The sequence below is a fragment of the Anabrus simplex genome, chromosome 5, assembly GCF_040414725.1.
Source record: "Anabrus simplex isolate iqAnaSimp1 chromosome 5, ASM4041472v1, whole genome shotgun sequence".
Taxonomy (NCBI): Eukaryota; Metazoa; Arthropoda; class Insecta; order Orthoptera; family Tettigoniidae; genus Anabrus; species Anabrus simplex.
Window position 1 is genome coordinate 436565500 of NC_090269.1, and position 18581 is coordinate 436584080.

An 18581-nucleotide genomic window follows, 5' to 3' on the forward strand; every position below is an offset into this window, starting at 1 on the left:
TATCCTTCGGCGAAAGCTGTTCACCCATTCTGCGGAGCGTTCACTTTCTGTTATCAATGTGATAAATCGTCTTATCTAAAGTCTGACCTTCGACAAACCTGATCACTCATACTGGATGAGTTTCCACTCATTTAATCAGTGTGGTAAGGAGTTCTCTCCGAAGGATTCACTTCAACAACATCTGCTTGCTCATCCTTAGAGCGTCCATATTCTGTGATCAGTGCGGTAATGAATTTTCTACGAATTTTAATCTTCGACGAAAAATGCTCATCCACAAGGGAGAGCGCGCACATTCTTGCGATTAAGTGGAGACGTAGGCAAAATTGCACTTTTTAAAACTATTCTCTTAACTCCCAGAGATTTTTCATTTTTTACTATCTGTTTTTTCGTCCCACCGACAGATAGATCTTACGGTGACGATGGGAGAGGAAGGGCCTAGGAATGGGAAGGAGGCGGCCGCGGACTCAATTAAGTACATTTGCCTGGTGTGAACATGGGAAACCACGGAAAACCATCTTCAGCGCTGCCGACAGTGCGATTCGAACCCACTATCTCCCGGATGCGAGCTCACAGCTGTGCGCTCCTGACCGCACGGCTAAATCGCCCGGTCGCAGAGTTTTATAGAACTTGATATGTACGGCTTGTTAATTATTGTACTGATCACTTGAATGATGCCTATGCTATGTATATTTCAACTTGCTGAAACATGTACCCTGTTAAGAAAACCATCACATTCTATGTTACCAAATTTGCCACATAGTATCTAAAGAATAATTTGAATTTAACGATACGTCTTGAAAGAAGGTGTGATATCTTGTTTACTTTTATTTCGTTAGAGGAATTCATAATTGACGGACTAAACTTTTATAAACATATAGTGACTTGTTACCTCATTAAATCCGATATAGTTTTTTAAAAAACGCCTATTCCAGGATGTTATTTATATTAATGTTTCATAGAATCATACCAAGATTCATCACTATATATTGCATAGTGTAACTAGATTGAACCTGTCGACTTCTCTTCGAACGAGGCCCTTGTTCAGCACGGCACGGCTGGCTGGGTGTATGTGTCGTCTTCATCATCATTTTATCCTCATCACGACGCGTAGGTCGCCTAAGGACATCAAATCAAAAGATCTCCACGTAGCGATACCAACTTGTCCTCGGACACTCCCGAATACCACCGGACTGAGCCAGGATCGAACCTGATATGTTGACAACACGAGACACCGAGGTGCCGGAATTTTGCCCCTCAGGAGTTCTGCTAGTAAATCTACCGACACGAAGCTGACGTATTTCAGCACCACCAGACTGAGCCAGGATCGAAACTGCTAGGTTGACAAAAAGAGGTGCCGGAATTTAGTCCCTCCGGAGTTCTGCCAGTAAATCTACCGTCATGAGCCTGACGTATTTGGGCACGACCGGACTAAGCCAGGATCGAACCTGCCATGTTAGAAGGCTAGCGCGCGATCCTCGATTTCTGAACTGGGGTAGCGTAGACGGGGCCCTGAGCTGACTTAAGAAGCGATCCTCGGGCACTGAGCTGAGCAAAAAGAGAGAGCCAACATCTTCGATATCCCCTGGCTGTAATCTTAGAGCGACCTCTTACGGCCTTTGAGCTAGGGTATGAACAACACGAAACGCCGAGGTGCCGGGATTTAGTCCCTCAAGGGTTCTGCCACTAAATCTACCAACACGAAGCTGACGTACCGTATTCGAGCACCACCGGACTGAGCCAAGATCGAACATGCTGTTTTTGGAGAGGCGGAGGTGCAGGAATTTAGTCGCTTAAGAGTTCTGCCAGTAAATATACCGTCACGAGACTGCTGTATTTGAGCACCTTCGGACTAAGCCAGGATCGAACCTGCTATGTTAGAAGGCCAGCGCCTTAACTGTCTGAACTACTCAGCCTAGCCCGGCATGAGAGAAGAGCAGTTTTGGGCCTAAAGTCTCTAGAGCTCTTAACTATGTCTGCTGCTGTTACTTATGGTACAGTTGCGAGCGAGCGAGCGAGCAGTGGACTTCGTACCGGGCGAAACTTGCTGATGCACTACAATCCAGTTAATAACTGGGAGTAGTCACGACACAACTCCAGCAGCCTGGGTGTTTTGCTTGAACTACACTCTAAAATCCTATTTACTAACTTCGTCCCCAAGTGATTTGAACAACAACGTTGTTTTTATTGTAAGAGATTACAAGCACAGGAACAACACCTACGATACTTCTTGCCCGAGACTTATGTATCTCTAACGCAGTGCCGGAGGATATTCTACTCCAGGATCTGCTCAAGTCCTCATTCGAAACCTGGTGCTGGCACATAGCCTACTCCCAAGGCATAACGACTAAATAGCGGGGTTCGAACTACACTGTCGTCAGCAAATGCTAGGGGGCGGCTGTACTAGAGGGGCCGCTTCCCTCTCTTAGCCCTTACAACGCAGGAATCTGTTTTACGGCCGGATGCCCTTCCTCACGCCAAATGTATAAGTACTAAGATTTTAAATCGCTGTATCCAGTGTCTTACTTCACGAACAACGTCATGTGCATTTTTTACAAGCAGTAGCAAAAAACTCGCAGAGCAGACAGTTAAAGCATGTTGTTGTCTTACAGCCGGATCCTTTCTTAACGCCAAAAGTCTAAGGACCGGGATTTTAAATCGCAGTATCCATAATGTATAGTTAAGTTTTTTTTGGTTGCAAGAATCAAACAAAGCTTTGTTGATGACAACGCAAGAATATGTTTTACGGCCGGAAGCCCTTCCTGACGCCAAAGCTAATAAGTTGCCGGGATTTGATTCGCAGTAAATGCGACTAAACAACGCAAGAATCTGTTTTAGGCCCGGATGCCTTTCCTGTGCCAAAGGTTTAAGGACTGGGATTTTATATCGCAGTATCCAGTGTCTCACTTCACGAACAACGGCATGTGCTACCTCACAACGTTATTGTCCGAGTGTGTTCCCAATAAAAGGAGTGACGTGTATGCGTATATCAGTGTTCTGCTCGATAACGCGCGATGTGATGTATTTGCAATCACTGAGCGTCTTAGCTGTGCGGTATGTGCACAATGTGTTTCCGTAGTTTCTGATTTTCGTACTACGCAAATCACTGAAGTTGCACTTTTGCTGTATACATATTATCGTTTATTGAGCGATTTAGCTACGCGATATATGCACAGTGTGTTTCCTTAGTTTTGATTTTCACACTAGGCAAATCATTGAAGTTGTACTTTTGTTGTATTCATAATATCGTTTACTGAGCGAGTTAGCTACGCGATATGTGCACAGCGTGTTTCGGTAGTACTTGATTTTCACACTAGGCAAATAATTGAAGTTGTTACTTTTGCTATATTCATATTAACGTTTACCGAGCGGGTTTTTTCTGTAGTTTTGATTTCCGCATAAGACAAGGTAAATCATTGAAGTAGTACTTTTTTGTATTCATATTATCTGTTACCGAGCGAGTTGGCTACGCAGTATGTGCACTGGCTTATGCATAAAATCACGTTGTATGTTCGATAGAGATATGCTTTAACCGAGCGGGAAGAGGAGGAGGTCGTTATAACAGTCGCTATCTTGAACAAGCTGTTCAGAATTCTAGTCTTATTATTTTATCTCTGTTCGAATCCATCTTAGAACAAAGGTATCCCTTGACATGTTCTGAACACATAAATCAATGTTCTGATCACATGTTAAAGTTAACGGCATCGAGTTCAGTGTTCGATTCTAGTCTTGTTATGTTTCAATCACTTATTTTGTGATCTGCAAGTCTTAACATGCACAACTCTGTTGACGTCATAGCTGCAGCACGTGCACACTCCTGCCTTCGCGATGCAGGTTAAACTTGATTGATAGAGCTAAGCCCTGACGGAGGAGGAGGAGGAGGCATTGACAGCCTATGTATAACCGCTATTGATTAAAGATGGCCGCTGACAACTGTCAAAAAAGCACGTAGAAATTTTCGAATTAGCCGCCAACATATTTCAAAGGTATGAAGTTTAGTGCTCTAAAGATAGCAGCACTGAGGTTAGCGATGCAAGATGGCGGACGACAGCTGTCAAAAGCCCATAGCTTTGTTTACGAACAAAAGCAGATAGAAATTTTAAAATTGCTCGCCACCACATTTCAAAGGTAGTAGCTAAAGATGGCAGCACTGAGGTTAACGATGCAAGATGGCGGAAGACAGCTGTAAAAACCACAAGGAATTTCTCAAATTGCCCACCACCACGTGCCTATGAGGTTTAGTGGCGTAACGACGGCAGCACCGCGGTTAGCGAAGAAAGATGACGGATGACAGCTGTCAAGAAAGCACGTGGCTTTGTTTACAGACAAGAACACGTGGAATTTTTCAAATTGCCCGATATCACATGCATAAGGTGGCAACAGTGAGGTTTAGCCCCGTCATGATAGCTGCACTGAAGTTAGCGATGCGTTGTTTGTTTAAAGATGGCTGCTTGACAGCTGTCAAAAAGCACGTGGAAATTCAAATTTCGCGTTAAGGTTCAAATCTCCCGCCCGTGAGGTTTAGTGCCGTAAAGATGGCAGCACTGAGGTTAGCGATGCGTCGTTGTTTGAAGATGGCGCGTGACAGCATTCAATAAAGCACGTGGCTTTGTTTACAAACAAGAGCACGTGGGCATTACGTAATGGTCACGTGACCGGGGTCAATGACCTCGGGTGCTGACTCAGCAAGAAAAATGCTGACGCCAGTGTTTTAGAACTGTCACAGCTCTCCTACTCAAGAGAAGGAGAAGAAAATGTTTGGAGCCATGCACCAGTTTCAGGAGAAGAAACTGCGAGTAGACTGGAGTTGTCGTGAAGACTACAAGTTGGCAGCTGCAGAGCGATTGGAGGTGACTGACAAGATCAGCATCTGAAGCACCTTCAATAATTCTTTGTTCCAATAACACGCCGACTATGAATACTCTCATTTTCTGCGGCATCAGGGTCTAAGCATCCACCAGGTGGAAGGAGAGCCTCGACAAGACAAAGAGAACCCTGGAAAGACGCTAAAAGTAACGGAATCGTCTAATCCACTGCACGACAAATGCCCAGGCCAGGAAGAGAAGCCTGTAGCCAGGCATTGTCACTCAGTGATCAATTGAGGATGGTTTCGAGACCAGTTTCTAACATAAAATCGAATTCCTCCAATAGCGGGCTGTCACGCCAAGTCGGAAAATAACGCAGGAAGTACAAAAATCGCGTGATGTAAAACGAAGCGCGGAGCAGGAAGAAGGCTGAATGTGCCCAGTCAATGGAAAGACGTGAAATAACTTCAGTTTCGCCGCCTTTTCAGCTAAAATCCTGCACTGAGTTTCAGGCTATAGCGCTGCACCAAGTGGAAATGTATTGCACGTTGTTAAAGGACGAATTCCCGGGGCAGAACAATTAAACATATCGTACAGTTTCTCAGCTTATTCCTGATGAACGTCAAGAAAACCCACTTCGGACTTCGAAAGCTAAGATGTACACCAATGTTTGAAGCTTGTGTGCGAATGTTATCTAGAAATGGAAGGACGAAGTCAGGTTTATCAGCAATGGTACCATCATCCAAAAACTAAATGTTTAACTCGGCATTAATGGAGTTGACAATCGACTGAAGAATAACTTCAAAGAGAGCAGGACCAAGTGGGTCACCTTGTTGAACTCCACATTGAGAGAGTATAATTTATTCACCAAGGGGAGTGTCGCTAGTCTGGAAGTAGCACTGATGGACATACGAATAGGGGGAAGAAAACCCATCCTTCACTGCCAACAGTATAGCATCACGATAATAACAATAATACTACTAATAATAATGGCGTATGGCGTCCGGAGAGGCATCGTGCAGGTCTTTTTCTAGCAGACGGCCTATTAGGCGACCTGCATGTCTGTGAAGATGAGGGCCCTGCCTAGGATGATTTCTAATGTTGAAATATAGACTGGATGATTTTCAGCTAACAATCTAAACACCCTCGTTAACTTGTGTAACTGATGACTTTTATCAGGCTCCAGCTATGAGAGAGGCTGATATGGGGTGATATGAACATCGTAGCCGATATTGTAAATAAATCGCAGACAGCAATTCAGTGCTCGTTGAAGTTTAAGTGTTTCTTCTCTCGTCATGTCAACTAAAACAACGTCACAATAATCGAGAATAGGGAGAACCAGTGTGTGTATTACTTTGGCCTTCAGCTCAAATGGAAATAAATCCCTCTGCCGTTTAAGAGGGTGAAGCACTCCAGAAATCCTTTTACGTATTTCTTTCGTGTGATCAGACCAATCAAGTATTTCATTCTTAATTATTCCGAGATTTTTAAACGTTTTACTGTAGGGAATAATGTCACCATTCAGTATAATAGGCGGGATTGCGACATTGTTTGAGCCGCTCAGTGATTTTCGTGCACCAGTTACGATTGCCTGATATTTTGTGGAGTTTGGTATAGGAGAATTTCGTTGTGCATATTTACTGAGTCGTCGGAGGTCATTGTTAATATCTTGTAATGACTCATCTAAGTCTGATGTTTTTCAGTGTCGATAAATTTGTAGATCTTCAGCATAGAGGTGGTGTGTGTTATTTCCTATCACTGATATAAATACAGAAAAGTAAGGGCCGTAGAATGCTGTCCTGTGGGGCACCACTAAGTTTAATTTTCCATTTAGAGGCCTTTTCGTTTACTGTTACATGCTGTTGATGTTTACTCAAATAAGAACTAAAAACTTAAGCGCAGCCAGGTCGAAATTTAGCAATTCAACTTTCTTTAGCATAGTCTGAATTTCTATACAGTCAAAACCGCTACGGAAGTCAAGAAGGATAAGTATAGTGAGCAGTCGTTTGTCCATGGCGTTTCTAATGTCTTCACTAACCTTCAAAAGTGCTGTCGCAGTACTGTGGCCCTTCTTAAATCCAGATTTCATAGGGTCCAGAAGGGCATTTTCATTTAGGTGTTCCAAAACTTGGTCATATACTAAACGTTCTAAGGCTTTAGGAAGCACAGGGAGCATGGACACGGTACGATAGTCAGAGAGTAATTGTGGGTCTAAATTCTTAGGTACTGGTATAATATTGGCTGTTTTCCAGACAGTAGTTAAAGTTCCGTTTAGTAAACAGTAATTTAGTATGTGCGTCAGTATAAGTAGGACAGCACCTATATTATTATGTATAAAAGTAATAGGAATACCATCTACACCTATAGCCTTTGCTTTAGTCGAGTAGAAAACCGTTTTCACCTGATTTTCTGTGACACTGTGAAATGTGACTGGTGGATTGTAACATTTAACATCACGAGTTAAATCTCATAACTGAATTACGTTCTTCAATTGACTTGATCTCAGTTTCATAATGGATTCTGATATCTGCTTAAGCTTCAGAATACTCCATACGTTTCTTGTATTAGGTAGCTAATATTCGCTGTTAGTAACCTACTGTTCATTAAGAAATAATATCACACCTAGTAGTCGAGTATCTAATTCATATAACATATCAGCAAGGTCAAACATGTCATGCATAGCTCATTTATTTAAACGGGAACTACAAAATCATATGTGGGCCAATAAACATCGGGAAAACTTTCATTATTTGAAGATATACTACCACATTAATTATTCTCCCGTATGCCTTTGTACTGATTCATTTTATAGCTTCAATCATGACTTGAAATGTTAAGAAGATTGTAGCTCTGTATGTGCCGATTCACCTTATCATAACCCAGTATCATAACAATTATTTATAGTATAGATGTTATTATGCGACTATAATCCATTGTCATGGGTCTTACGTCAGGTTGAGTACGCTGCAATTATAGTGGTATACATTTTCTCGAAGACGAAAATATTGCTATCCCATCACTGACAAATATGATCCAACCTCGTATAAACTATTACATAAAATATTCTATTTCTTATATTCGACGACGGATACCCTTCCATATACTTCACATGTAATCCTATTCTTTAATTAATTCTACTGCTTCATACATCTTGCACTTCACCTCGCATATCTCCTCAGTATCTATAACTCATCATAACAATAACTTCCCTCGACGTAGTGCACCCTCCTGGCCTTATTCCGCATCGAGCCCCACTGTTGGGTGACAAATATGCATCCTCGACGTGGCGCTGCCCCATAGGTTAGCACTGGGAGCACTCTACACCCAGGGTCTTGACGGATTCTTTTATTGTTGTGGGGCTATTTCAGGATCACAGGACTTTGTATGAGCCTCAGCTAGCTAATATGTTCCGGTGAATAAAAATCGCATCAACGGTGGAAAATTGGATTCGGAATCCTATCGGGCGGCTTATTTTCAAATTACTATATTAATGTTTTTAAGCCAATCGCTATTGTGTTTGCATCACCTATTTGCATAATTTATGACATGCTTATAATAATCGAGACCCTGTCTTGAATTAAAATTGGTTACACCAAATATGATCTTGGAATTTGAATTAATTTCATAAGTAAGGCCATAAATATCCATTTTATAATGAGAAGATGGAGATATTCTGGATCGGATTATATTTATTAATTTAAATAATCCTACTAGTTAAGACGAAACCAAAGTACAACACAAATTATAAATATTACCGAAGAACAAATTGGTAATGACATAAAATAGCTGTCGTAATTGAATTAATTTATACCCGACTCAACATAATGCAGTGATTTCAAATTGATCATTCCTCATTTATAATGGCTATTTGAAATTCCGAACATAAATCTATATTTATTCAATAACGTGCCTAAACCTGAAAAATTACCATAATGACTGTGTTCTTTCTTTTACTCCACAAGTTTTAGGTGTTCTTATTCCTTCAGTTTTGATTTTATGTCAGATTTTCAATAGGAGAATTTCGTTCATGTCAAATTCAGCTGATAATAATGTCTTTTTATATGTCATGCATAACCTAATTAAAATAAATAATCATCACCACCTTAACTAACTCGTACGTCCTGATGAGGTTCGCCTCAACGCGACAATAATTACACGTCCACCTTCGTGCATACCTTCGAGGATCATGTTGCCTTAATGCTAATGCATGAAATAAATAATCAAAGATAATATACATAAAGACAAGAATATATACACTTAAATGTTAATAAAACCACATACGACATCTCTACTACATCTACTAAACTACCATGTCCATGAAGTAAACATCTAACTTATTAATATCACGTCATATGTCCTCGAAGCTGTACGCGTGGTAAGCTTCATGCACGCCTCGATCACGTCGCCGTCATACCGACTAAAAAAACCCTAATGATTGACATAGATTTTGAATATGACATCCGAAACGTAACGATAATCGATAGGACAATTGTGGCCGACATCTGATTGCAATTAATAATTATCCGCCTTACCATCTTAGCCTACACTTACATAACAACATTACGATCCCAGCATTCACTCATGTAAGAGCATTATAACCTTAACATCATCTTATACTAGGGCATTACAATTTCAGCATTCCCTTATATACAAGTGATACCTCTCCTTTTGCTTTATCTAACTTCACACTGGCATAAAGCAATTAAATAGTACGTTCTATGTGGCGATATCAAGACAAATCTTTATTGTCACCTCCCATCTTTAAATAATCCACACAACACAACACTTTTCATTATTTCAACCACTAAATTATATGTGAGCTAACCCACACATCGATGGCACATCACGATATCATCCCCACGTTTTATTATTCATCATCATAATAACTATTACCACCACATGCACTTAATACACTTGAATTATTCATCAACACAATGACCACCATCATCGCAGGTACTTAATATATCTGACACTCACACCATCATCATCATCATTATTATTATTATCTCACGTTGATTCATACCAGTGTAATTACTCACAACATTACTACATTTGTATCACTTACCTGCAATACCAAGGTTAGCTTCACGATAAATATGCTGATTCTATGTTGATGTTGTTACATATGTATACATAGGCTCACCTTTTCCAGTAATTACGGCACTATAATATAATATAAGCGATATCGAAGTCATCCACTAACATAACCGTTCATTCTCTCGCATGGTATCGTATCATTTCGAATGCCGAGTCGCCTAACGCATATAAGAATTCCTATATTCCAAATAACATAATATCATGCCGCTCGAGATGTAATTACTATTACGTTTTGGCGAACTACTTCAGGACATGTACTACAAATACACTACTACCTACATTAAATAAACTAGTAACTAAAATAAAATACAGATGAATGTTGCATCAAATAAAATGCACACAATAAAAAGACATCATTATAATGGAAAGCAGTTACTGCCTTGAATATCCAGGGTTATATGAATCACTGGCTTAAGTTATCCATCCCGGTAACCACTCCACCGTTTCAGCTGGACCTACTTGTACATAATTTAGCACTCCATATTCTGCTTTGATTTAGTACTTCCTTTTAGACTCATGCAGATTACACCTGAAAAAGGTTAATATTAGTTCGTTGACAACACACAGAGCCAATAGTAAATCAATTACACATTTACTTCTAATTATACGAAGTTATTTACGATACGGACAATCTCTATTATATATCGTATTGCTCCTTCTGTAATGGTCTGGCCTTTATACAATCATAAGCGTATCACCGTTATTTTAGGCCGGGTGCATTTGCTTAACTGCATATATATATTCCCTATTAATTTCCTTTGCATATAATTTCTAATTTTTAGGTATCATTTCCATACTACCATCACATTGACAATAACAATTGACAAGAATACTTTTAACGTTTTACACATGTCATAGAATAACAAAATTAGCTACTAGATATGGAACTCTATCTTAGGTATTTACTTACATCTACTGACATCTAGATGTCGCTACCGTTCTTATTAGCAAATATCGATATTTTATACTCCGTAACATTACCCTATGTGTTCAATCTTTGGTTTCGTCTTGTTTTCATACATTCTACATTTTACATTCGACTTAATTCTAACAGTATTTACACATATATACACGTTTTCTCCGCTTAGAGATGAAAGTAAAGTCCTTTCTTCACAATCACTTCATTGCGTATTCGACATTTATAAACCAGTCCTCGCCTAAACTGCTTCGGCGCCATGTTTCTGGACCTCGTGCTAGTTGGTTTTGTTCGCGCTGTAGCATATGTCACACATGAAAACGGCAGAGTAACATTGCTTCTGTTCTCACATATACTTAACAGAGGTTCCATTTTTTCTCACATTTTCATAGCCTTAGTCGCGTATAATAGCATTACTATGTTACATAAAGAAGCTTAATTATACACAGCGCATAACCTCTCCAATTCTCTTCGAATAACATCTACATTATCCTTAGTTATGATTTGGGGCTTACACATACTCCTATAACAGACTCCCCTATGGCATAAAAGCAGTGATGAGATCGAGATTCGTATATACATAGGTCACTTCCTATTCTAATATAAATCGATTGGCACGTAAGTTATTCGCGAGAGCTTACTGTATAAAAGAAGTTAATTTCGGAGATCATATTGAGCACAACGATTATATTTAATTTGCAGGTAACGCAAGAAATATTCTCTACCGAACTGTATAAACATTTTAAAAGAACAAGGAACTTATCTCGATTCTTCCGCCTTTTGGAATGGTCTAGTCTCCTCAGCTACTGCCTGCGAAACTTGTGGCTAGTAGCTACATCTGCTGTCGTCATCCCGGTTGATCATCTTTGGCCGGATTCGGTAGTCCTGGGTTGTCCGTTCCCTTATCTCCTTAGAGGTATTCCATGGCGACAATCTCGTTCATTCAATGATAAAATACAACTTGTATCAGAGATTACATGACGATGACATTCATTAAGCCTTCTAATCGATTAAATATTCGCCTCTAGTGACCTGCATCCTTTGGTCTCTACTTTTCCTCCAATCATTTCTTCAAGTGTGTCTTCAGTTTAATGAAATTTTGTTTAGACTGGTTTTGTTTTAAGGGCTACTGCGATATTAATGAGTAGTATATATCTTTCTCTTCTTTGGATGGCTTGATTGAATCTGAGTATAACGCTTTAGAACATTTCCAAAGTGAACGAGTTTAAGGACGTATGCGTGTACGTTTAGCATATCTCTGAACCAAGCTTGGTACACATATGTCTTACTATCTGGAAGAAGCTGCGATGGGGGTAAGATACCCCTAGATCCCCTAGGGGTGGGGTTGAATTAAAAACATTGAAAATTGGGTGAAATATAAAAATAACAGACCGGGCGAGTTGGCCGTGCCGTTAGGGGCGCGCAGCTGTGAGCTTGCATCCGGCAGATAGTGGGTTCGAGGCCCACTGTCGGCATCCTTGAAAATGGTTTTGCGTGGTTTCCTGTCTTCACACCAGGCTGTACCTAATTAAAGTCACAGCCGCTTCCTTCCTACTCCTAGGCCTTTTCTATCCTATCGTCGACATAAGACCTTAAAGTACAGTCCATAGTTTTCGGGGTCACTGATGTGAATAATGTCGTTGTAGTCCATCTTCACACCCCCCCCCCCCGTGGCATTGGGATGAGAAGGGTGGAGAAGAATATGTCCAATGTGACTGACATACGGATGTTTGTGTAGCGCTCATACGAAATTGGTACGCTTATTACTTACTACCTGAAAAAAACTGTCCTAGGAAAGGGGGTGAAATATAAAAGTTAATTAAAATGACTGATATTAATGACGGACACATTGTTTACGAGGTCGCTGAGTCGAACTGTGTCACTCAGGATGGTTAGTCATACTGTGTCGAGGTTGTGAATGTTTCCTTTACGTCGCACCGACACAGATAGGTCTTATGGCGACGATGGGATAAGAAAGGGTGAGGAGTGGGAAGGAAGCGGCAGTGGCCTTAATTAAGGTACAGCCCCAGCATTTTCCTGGTGTGAAAATGGGAAACCACGGAACACCATCTTCAGGGCTGCCGACAGTTTGGTTCGAACCCACTATCTCCCGGATGCAAGCTCACAGCTGCACGACCCTAACCGCACGACCAACTCACCCGGTTAAAATGAATGTAAAATTAACTGGATTATGGATAAATGTGCGACATGTTCCAGAATAACTCTCAACGAAACTTGGAACATACATAACTTACCATCTGGAAAAATGATACTATGGAGATGAAACACCCCAATGGGAGGGGATTGCATGTAAAAATAATGGAAAATGACCGATAGTAATGTCGAAACCATTGTTTGTGTATCGCTTAGACGAATGGTGACGCCCTGAATACAATTTAAGTCCACGTTCAGCCTCCATTGAGAGGGGGACCTAAGAAGGGATTAAAAGTAAATCGCACAAAAACACCTAGCTTAGTGTTTAATCCACTGCTTTTGTGGAGGCAAACCTGATTGGTGACGGTGTCAATGACAGCTACAATCGTGTATATCATATCTATTGTGCGGGGTGTAAATACGTATAGTTATCACTTATTAAGGACAAAGTGTTACTCGGAAATTAAATAATCTGAAACTAATAATAATAATAATAATAATAATAATAATAATAATAATAATAATAATAATCATAATCTGAAACACATCTGAATACCTCTAAAGCTATGCAGTAGATCGTAAAATATCAATCAAAATCTCCGTAAAGAGTTTTATACAAATCACTTCCCACGTAAATAAGTCGTAATACATATCTTACCCGGTAGCGCTGAATACTGCAGCTACATCTAATTCTGAAATTATGGCTTCACAGAGTGCAAAGGGATGAAACACTTCCGAAGAGTTGCCTCACACGGATAAATAAGGTTCAAAGTGATAATTTTTTTTTAGCTAACGAATAAAATGTAAAAGTCCAAGTACTTGGATTTTCAGATGCATGCGAGAAGGTCTATGGTACAGTATATTAGAACTGCGAAGCAAAGCATTGACACTGTCCACTTCCAGTGAAGACCATACACCTGCTGCGTCTGGAGCTCTGGGATGCACTGGTTATTGGCCAAACGAACTCCACAATTGTTTTAGAATGGTTGGCTGCTACATCTGTCGCTAATCGGGTATTTCACATCCAAGAATATGGAAACATAAGCAGCTGGAAGCATGAGGCTTGAAAAGAAAATACAGCCGATCTTCAGTCTCCGGATCGACCTCTCTCCGAAGCGGGTTCCAAGACACAGCAAGGAGACTTTCCCGGTACGTTGTCTTGAGTGACCGGACGAGAACCGTTTTCATCACCGCTATATGGAAAACAGCTAGAGTGGGGAAATGTGGTAGGCGGCGCTTGAATACCACACGAATTTCCAAACATTTAGCTGAATTGTGTTTGGTTCAACTGGTACCGAGTTCGAACAAATTTCAGGCCGTGAATTTGGCAGTGGACAGAGCCATTCCATATTGTATCCATCCTCAGAGGTAACGCTGAAGCTGGGAAGAAGAAACTACCGTAAAACTGTACCTTCCCTACCTCAAGCTTTCGGTGAACGGCTGGGAAAACAAGACAAATAATTTGACATTCCACGTACCAAAGAACATTGGCGTGCGGTGCCACCGGAATAGATCAACACCGAGATCATCTGCGTCAGCCGCACATCTCCCAGCTAGCTCTTCACGCCGGTAGGAAGAAAACGTGGTACCAGTGAAAGGAGGTAAGTAGGTCTGCTTGCACGTATGGTTAAACACTGACCGAGTGGTCTGAGCCAAGGTCGAACTTCGCCTCACGCACCCTAAAGAAATTTGCGACGGTCAGCAGTGTCAAAGGGCGATATTAGCCAAATACACTGACTGACAGAGCAAATGCAACACCAAGAAGGAGTGGTCAGAACTTTATGCCACTTGCAGGGTAGACTGACGTCACTGAGGTATGCTCATGATGTGAAATGCGCCGCTGTGCTGCGCACGTAGCGAACGATAAATGGGACACGGCGTTGGCGAATGGCCCACTTCGTACCGTGATTTCTCAGCCGACAGTCATTGTAGAACGTGTTGTCGTGTGCCACAGGACACGTGTATAGCTAAGAATGCCAGGCCGCCGTCAACGGAGGCATTTCCAGCAGACAGACGACTTTACGTGGGGTATGGTGATCGGGCTGAGAAGGGCAGGTTGGTCGCTTCGTCAAATCGCAGCCGATACCCATAGGGATGTGTCCACGGTGCAGCGCCTGTGGCGAAGATGGTTGGCGCAGGGACATGTGGCACGTGCGAGGGGTCCAGGCCCAGCCCGAGTGACGTCAGCACGCGAGGATCGGCGTATCCGCCGCCAAGCGGTGGCAGCCCCGCACGCCACGTCAACCGCCATTCTTCAGCATGTGCAAGACACCCTGGCTGTTCCTTATCGACCAGAACAATTTCTCGTCGATTGGTTGAACGGGGCCTGCACTCCCGGCGTCCGCTCAGAAGACTACCATTGACTCCACAGCATAGACGTGCACGCGTGGCATGGTGCCGGGCTAGAGCGACTTGGATGAGGGAATGGCGGAACGTCGTGTTCTCCGATGAGTCACGCTTCTGTTCTGTCAGTGATAGTCACCGCAGACGAGTGTGGCGTCGGCGTGGAGAAAGGTCAAATCCGGCCGTAACTGTGGAGCGCCCTACCCCTAGACAACGCGGCATCATGGTTCGGGGCGCTATTACGTATGTTTCCACGTCACCTCTAGTGCGTATTCAAGGCACGTTAAATGCCCACCGCTACGTGCAGCATGTGCTGCGGCCGGTGGCACTCCCGTACCTTCAGGGGCTGCCCAATGCTCTGTTTCAGCAGGATAATGCCCGCCCACACACTGCTCGCATCTCCCAACAGGCTCTACGAGGTGTACAGATGCTTCAGTGGCCAGCGTACTCTCCGGATCTCTCACCAATCGAACACGTGTGGGATCTCATTGGACGCCGTTTGCAAACTCTGCCCCAGCCTCGTACGGACGACCAACTGTGGCAAATGGTTGACAGAGAATTGAGAACCATCCCTCAGGACACCATCCGCACTCTTATTGACTCTGTACCTCGACGTGTTTCTGCGTGCACCGCCGCTCACGGTGGTCCTACATCCTACTGAGTCGATGCCGTGCGCATTGTGTAACCTGCATATCGGTTTGAAATAAACATCATTTATTCATCCGTGCCGTCTCTGTTTTTTTCCCCAAGTTTCATCCCTTTCGAACCACTCCTCCTTGGTGTTGCATTGTCACTGTCAGTCAGTGTATTAAGAAATTATGAATTGAAACAGGGACGCTAGATCTCACCTGTGAGGGCTCACAGTACCCGGAGGGTAAGAGGCGGACATTCTTTGCACCTTAGCACGGCGGTAGCAAATGAACGAGCACGAGGCACCTTCCACTTGTTTCTATACAGAATAGTGTCTTAGCATGCGACTTCGCAGAACAGTACCGGTGTTGTTTGATGCAGTTCTCCATTCCACCCTATCCTGTTGTAACATTTCCATGTCTACGTAAGCACTACGTCCTGCACATACCTTGGTATCTATTACACTTCCCTTAAAATGTGGCCTACCATTCTGTCTCCTCTCCCAATCGTTCTCCTCTCAGAATTCGATCCAGTATCACTTCATTCGTGATTCCATCTACCCACCTCACCTTCACAATTCTTCTCTGACACCACATTTCAAGATCTCCTGTTCCTTTTCTTTCTGAGCTGGTTACCGTCCATATTTCAATTTTATAAATTTCACGATCCAGACGAATGTCTTTAAAACATCTTTCTCATTCGTATATCAATGGTCTAAGTGAGCAAAAGAAAGGCCTTCCCTGCTTGTGCTGGTCTGCACCATTAGTTATTCTACCACGCATTCATCTACTTCATTTAAAACTTAATTTCCTAATCCAGCATTTCCTGTATTATCTGACTTCGTCCGACTTCACTCTAACACTGTTACTTAGGATGTATTCAGTTTCAACTTGTACTCTATCTCCAGCAATACTTCCGCAGATTTTCTGCAGGCTGACATAAATTAATAATATCATCGGAAAATCTCAGAGTTTTGATTTCCTCTCCATGGATTATGTTTCCTTCCCCAAATTCATCTTTAATTTTCTTTGCCGCCTCTTCTATATAAACAATGAAATCTAGAGGAGAGAAACTGCAGCCTTGCCTCACTCCTTTTTGGATTGTTACTTATCTCCACAGCCTTTGATTCTTATATCTATAGACTGATTTTTGTACAATTCTTCTTTCCTGGTACCTGACCCGGTATCCTTCAGAATCTCAAATAGCATGGTCCAATTAATATTGTCGATTGTATCTTCTAGATATACGGACGCCATGTACTTAGCCTTGTGTTTCTTAATTCGACCATCCAAGATCAGACGTAAAGTCAGGATTGCTTCGCGTGTTCTAACTTTTCTTCTGAAGGCAACCCGATCGTCTCCCAACTCGGATTCAAATTGCCTTGCTAGTCTTCCTTAAATAACTGTGTCAATATTTTGCAAGCGTGAGATACTAAACTAATGTTTAAATAGTTATCAAATTTGTGAGCACCTGATTTGATGATAATAGGTTTAACAACATTACCTACCGATAGCTTAAAAATCTCGAAATGTAAGCTCAAATAGTCTATTATTTTTGCGCATATTAGACTGTATTTAGCTCAATCGAATTACCTATTTGCAAGGTACAGAAGGAGAATGAATAGAGGGGTAACGGACCATGAACATTTATATAACATATACGTTACACATAAATTATATGTAGGCCCATAAATAAGACAACGCCAATAATTTAAAAAATCATGAAGAAAAATAAGTGTCAGGTAAATAATTATTATAGAATTGATAAACCAAGTCATTTAAGTTACCGTAATTGTATAATAAAATAAAAAAGATACATATTTATTTATTTATTTATTTATTTATTTATTTATTTATTTATTTATTTATTTATTTATTTATTTATTTATTTATTTATTCCTGACTTACATTTGTGGCGAAGTTAGTGCTCACGGCCCTCTCTTACACTTAACCACTATAAAAAATAAAATTTAATAGTGTAAACGTAAAGGCAAGACAGAAATTCCAAAAATGAAATAATACTGTGCCCGTTCACACCTCGTAGACCGTTTGCAAAATGGCGGCGTAGGAAGGTATGGCCCATGCGATCTATGAGATACTATGAATTTCTAGATAGTGCGATGTCATAGAAGGCCACACGTCTCGGAATGAACCAATTTGGAAGGCACAACGGGACAGTAGAGAGACAAGGTTATTGTATTTTAAAAAATATAGCAGCGAAGGGATTGCTAAAAACTTCACTTAAAAATTTTAATCGCAAGAGGGAAGACGCATCTGCCAAACGAGCTTCATAGCGGAAGAATATATAAGAATTGAGAAGAAAATATCGAAGAATAGGCATTGTCGTTCAAAAACTGACGGAATAATTCACCAGCGGACGATATAAGAAGAGCCGAGAAATAAAAAAATATAAGTAAAATACGGTGATCTAGATCTAGCAGGATCCCGTGAGCAATCGTCTTACGTTTGGTAAAGAAGGACCAATTGTAACAGAGGAGAAATAATTTCAAACGGGAAGAAGACTATCCTAGCTCAATTCAAGAAGGAGGAGAGTAAATTTCGAGTTCTACAAAACAAGCTGATATATAAATTCTTATATACGGAGAACTTAATACCGACTAAAAAAAATTTACATCCCAA

The 18581-nt window shown here is 41.4% G+C and overlaps 1 protein-coding gene across 1 annotated transcript in view; it reads right to left on the reverse strand.

Annotated features, from left to right (window-relative positions):
• Window positions 1-4878: 4878 nt before the first annotated feature.
• The window catches only part of LOC136874620 (zinc finger protein 239-like), a 100028-nt gene continuing 86325 nt past the window's right edge, over window positions 4879-18581 (reverse strand). The window contains exon 5 of the mRNA XM_067148251.2: window positions 4879-5003. Coding sequence (XP_067004352.2) covers window positions 4879-5003 — 125 coding nt within the window. The remainder of the gene's footprint in view (window positions 5004-18581) is intronic.